The sequence below is a fragment of the Bidens hawaiensis genome, unplaced genomic scaffold (genome assembly GCF_021521415.1).
Source record: "Bidens hawaiensis isolate Kalapana, Puna unplaced genomic scaffold, B.hawaiensis_p1.1 tig00063766_1, whole genome shotgun sequence".
In the NCBI taxonomy this organism is placed as follows: domain Eukaryota; kingdom Viridiplantae; phylum Streptophyta; class Magnoliopsida; order Asterales; family Asteraceae; genus Bidens; species Bidens hawaiensis.
In genome coordinates, this window is record NW_027501408.1 from 1 (window position 1) to 4395 (window position 4395).

General features: G+C 33.2%; 1 protein-coding gene across 1 annotated transcript; it reads right to left on the bottom strand.

Moving 5' to 3' along the window:
- Positions 1 to 3168: 3168 nt before the first annotated feature.
- On the bottom strand, positions 3169 to 4014 carry LOC143604038 (uncharacterized; the record flags this gene model as incomplete). Its single annotated transcript, XM_077080640.1, has 3 exons — positions 3753 to 4014; positions 3510 to 3672; positions 3169 to 3416 (listed from the first exon to the last, which is right to left on the bottom strand). Coding segments are annotated over exons 1-3 (673 nt in total), but the record flags the coding sequence as incomplete, so codon positions are not given.
- Positions 4015 to 4395: the final 381 nt, after the last annotated feature.

Here is a 4395-nt window from a genome sequence, read left to right on the forward strand (position 1 = left end):
TCTTCAATTGTATTAAGTTACTTGGTGTACAATAACAACTTATTATTGGTGTACTTGAAATCTTGTAAACTTTGTATATATGTTGGTGTACGCTAGAAGGTCATCAAATCATAAATTAAGTTTAAGTTATTTTTTATTAATTTGAAAACTGTAAATAAATAAATAGATTAGCATGTTGTCAACCACTATGTGTTGTCTACTTTCTAAAATCGGGTCACTAAATCTTCAAATCAAGTCTCACCGATTTTTTTATGCGTCAAGAAAGAAATTGAGGGTAAGATGTGGGGGTCGGAATTTGCAATATATGTAGTTAAATTTTAAAACATTAATTATATTAAAATTTAAAAATATAAAATAAAATTCATGTCGTCACTCAACGTCAACTTCAAAAAAAAAAATAAAAACATTTCCTATGTAAAACAAAAAAGAAAATGGCTAAAAAAACATGTTAAAACCTTTAATTTAATCAAACATAAAAGTTGAGTGACTTAATTTGTACGCTTTTTAAAGTTGAGTGACCTAATTGAAACACTTTTGAAAATTGGTTACTATTCTATGAAATTACCCCTTTTTTTAACAACCAAATTACTTTTACATCTAAAACTTATCTTATCTTGCACTTTCAAGAATTTAAACGCATACCCAATGTTTTGAAACCCGGCCCGGCCCGGCCGATCGGCCTGGTCTGACCGGGGCCCGGTGCTAATACCGGTCCGGGTCGTGGTGTATTACATGTTTTCTAACGGACCGGCCAGGTTACACAGTCACCGGTCGGCCCGGAACCGGTGGCCCTAATCAAACCTAAATATAATACGAACATCAAATTAAACCCTATCTGGCTTATCTCCACAGTCCACACCGCCGCTCCCACTCCACAATCCCACTGCCGCTCAGCCGTTTTGGCTTCTCCGATCTCGTCTCGTCTCAAATCGGTTATCGGTAAGTCATCTTTCATACAATTTGGTTGTTAAATCATTAAATCAATGTTAGTATATTACCACTTACCAGATAATAAATCAATGTTCACCGGTTTTGACTTTTGAAACATATAATGTACCAGATATGAATCAATATTATTGAATAAATCTCTTATGAATCTATACGAACAGTATGTTTATACGAACAGTTATTTGGTTTTCTACTTAATTTGGATGTTGGTTTAAGACTTTAAGATATTTGTTTGTAGCAGTAACACATTTACTGTAATTTATTAAACTTCGAAAAAAATTTAATATATATATATATATATATATATATATATATATATATATATATATATATATTATTTATGACGTCATCCGGGTCAACACCGGTCCGTCCTCCCGGGTTGGTCCGACCATTGACCCGATAAGACGTCCGGGTCGATGTCCATGCCGAGTCTGAAAACATTGCGCATACCACATTTATGAATAACAAACAACATACTACTAATAAACCACTAGGTAGGACAGGTAGGTGATCATTTTTATAAAGTACTTTCACATGTGTCTCACAAAGGCTAAAGGATACTTGAATTATCATTTTGTCACACACATTGCAATTTCAGATTTTAGTATCTAGAAAAATATAAACCCTTAAAAGGAAAGTTGTACATCTGCCTGTTCATCACGATTACCAATTATATATTTTCCAATTTAAGCTTCGGTTATTGATTTATAGGTAGGTAATTAAGATTGTAAGTTTCTTTAAATCCTTTATAGTTAAGACTTGTACTAGCGGGCATACCCCAACTTTGATGATGGATTTCTCAAACTTTGTGATTTTTATTGTAAGCTACTAAAAACACCTAAATAAATTCACACGTTTCTTACCAGGGATCAACGGGTCTAAGTCCCAAAGTTTCGTTTTTAGCATAATTAGATTGTAACGGCATGCGCAGCTTGTTGCCCGTTTATCCATCACTTTATTGTAATATAATAATTGTTTTTGGTTAACGTAACAAAAATCTATACTATAAATTTTAATTTCCAACATTTAACAATACTTGTAAAATCTGGAACCTACCAGTCATCAAACCTGTGTACTGTGTAGTGTTTTACCCATTCAATAATACATGAATGGGTTCATAGGTCATGCTAGGCGAGGTTAAAACAAAACGTTATTTTCCATTATTATGAACTAGTTGCATATATATCGTGTGTTGTACCATGTAACGGGCGGGAATTCTTACAACTTCAGTACATTACTATAACAAACAAAAGGGAAAACCCAAAAATTTATATATTCGTAGTATGTCCAAAATCGAAAAAGAGATACCAAATTAGTTAGTTAAATATTTGAGTTGCGATGCCAACCATTAATAAGGGGGCCAAAAAGGATAACAATGTTAGACATAAGTCCTAAAATTATAATTTAATAGTACTTATATAATTATAATTAGTGTATTTAATTTGATTACAAAATTATAATATACATCAATAATCAAGTTAATTTATAAATAAAATGATCTAAACCAATACACGTACGTAAAAATGTCTAGTCTACACACTTGGATGAGCCGAGCTGAGTTTTTCATGACTTGACTAGGCTCGAGCCCAACCTATTTCAGGCTCTTTTTTTAAGCTCGATCAAGCTTAGTTCGTGAGTCGTTTTTTTCAAACTCAAGCTCTTTATTAATCAATTTATACACATTTTTTCATTATATATTTTCAGAAACACTTTAACGAGCCGGACCTTTCACCATGTAAACTGGGCATGAAGTCTACATATAACCATCGGTACATTGTATGTATATGTCACTCGATAGTAAGTTATATTTGACCAGTTATAGATGTTACCCAATCCAAAGCAATAATCAATGATGTTTACATATCCAAATCTTACAAAATAAACTAAAAGGAAACAAACATAGAATCCCAATACCACCACATACGTAGGCTTGCAAACAGTTTCAAAGTGCACAGTTAGATAAAACAAATATCAGAAGGTGAAACCAAACTTTCCACGTACTCGATGGAGCGTAGATGCTTGAATTCATAAATATAGAATATCTTTTTGAAATCAGAAATTGAGTTTATCCTCTTGAAATCATCAAGACTTGCCAAACCGTTGATCATCTTATATGATCTTTTGATGTGTCGTAGATAGCAAGTTGAAGCGAGCTATTTGTCATAAGAATTTTTCCATCACTCAAAATACACATAGGGTTGAACACCTTAAAACAATTACCTTCCAAACCGAATGTGAATGAATGTGCTTTTGTCCATGAGCACTCTTCTTTCATCAACCACACATCAAATCTAACGGTACCAATCTTGTTAATCACGCAAAGGCATCCACCTATAGATCCAAAAGAAAGCCCTGCTAACCAGTCTTCGAGTGCACCTATAGACTCCGAAGGCAGTTCAATGTTTGAAAATACCATCTCCTTAACATTGAGGGCCATGATGAATCTTGTTGTTAACCAATATAAAAAGCTGTTAAGAAACAAACCGTAAAAAGCTTGTCTAGGGTATTCTTATGGCATGTTCCACAAACCAGTTTTAAGATCCAAGACATCATATTTATACCAGAATCGATTTGGATGGTCAGGCTTATCAAATCTAACAAGCTTTAAGTCATCTTCGGTCGCCCCATATCCAAATCCAATCATACAGGGGGGAGATGTTGTCTCTGCCGATGCATAACCACAAGTAACTTTGATGCACGGGTTAAGGGATTGTGTATGATCAACTGACAACGTAAGAACTTAATTTCAATAAGAGCCAAAAGCACAATGCCATTCAATGTTCCAACGATGGAAAGTTCTGTACCTTTCTCATGGTATTCTAAAAGAGAAGGAATTCTGACTGTGGAATGAGCCTCGTCTTCGGCTGGTACGTTGTCGTCTATGACAGCAAGTGGCCGTGGGATTGGCAAAAGGATCATTCTACGTGATCTCGACTTCATAAAATAAGGATCTGAAATTACACGATTCCAATGCTTGGACACACATTGGAACCCTAGCAAAGGCATTCCGGGAAGTCGAGCAAGTACGTTGTGAAGAACATCATCACCTACATCCACGTTCGCCATATACGCCCTTTTACCACAAGGATGCAAACAATGCTTTATTCTTTATAAAAAGAAATGCTTCGGATTTTACCCATTAAAAAAAAACCTATGCAGATTTTTATATCATAAGATTTTAAAAATTCGCCCTAGAAGTTGAAATTTAATGGATTTTAAACCAAATTTTGAAAGATCTTATAAACTACAAATATTATTTATTTCTTTACATTTATTATATAAATATATAAAAATTTACAAAAAATTATTTTTAAAAATAAGTAAATGTGTAGAATAAAAACTTAAACAAATCATCAAAACCAGAAAATTAATTAAAAAGGAAAAAAAACTAGTTGAAAATAGCTAAATAAACAATTTATATTTTTAGTAAAAAAATGAGTTAAATAG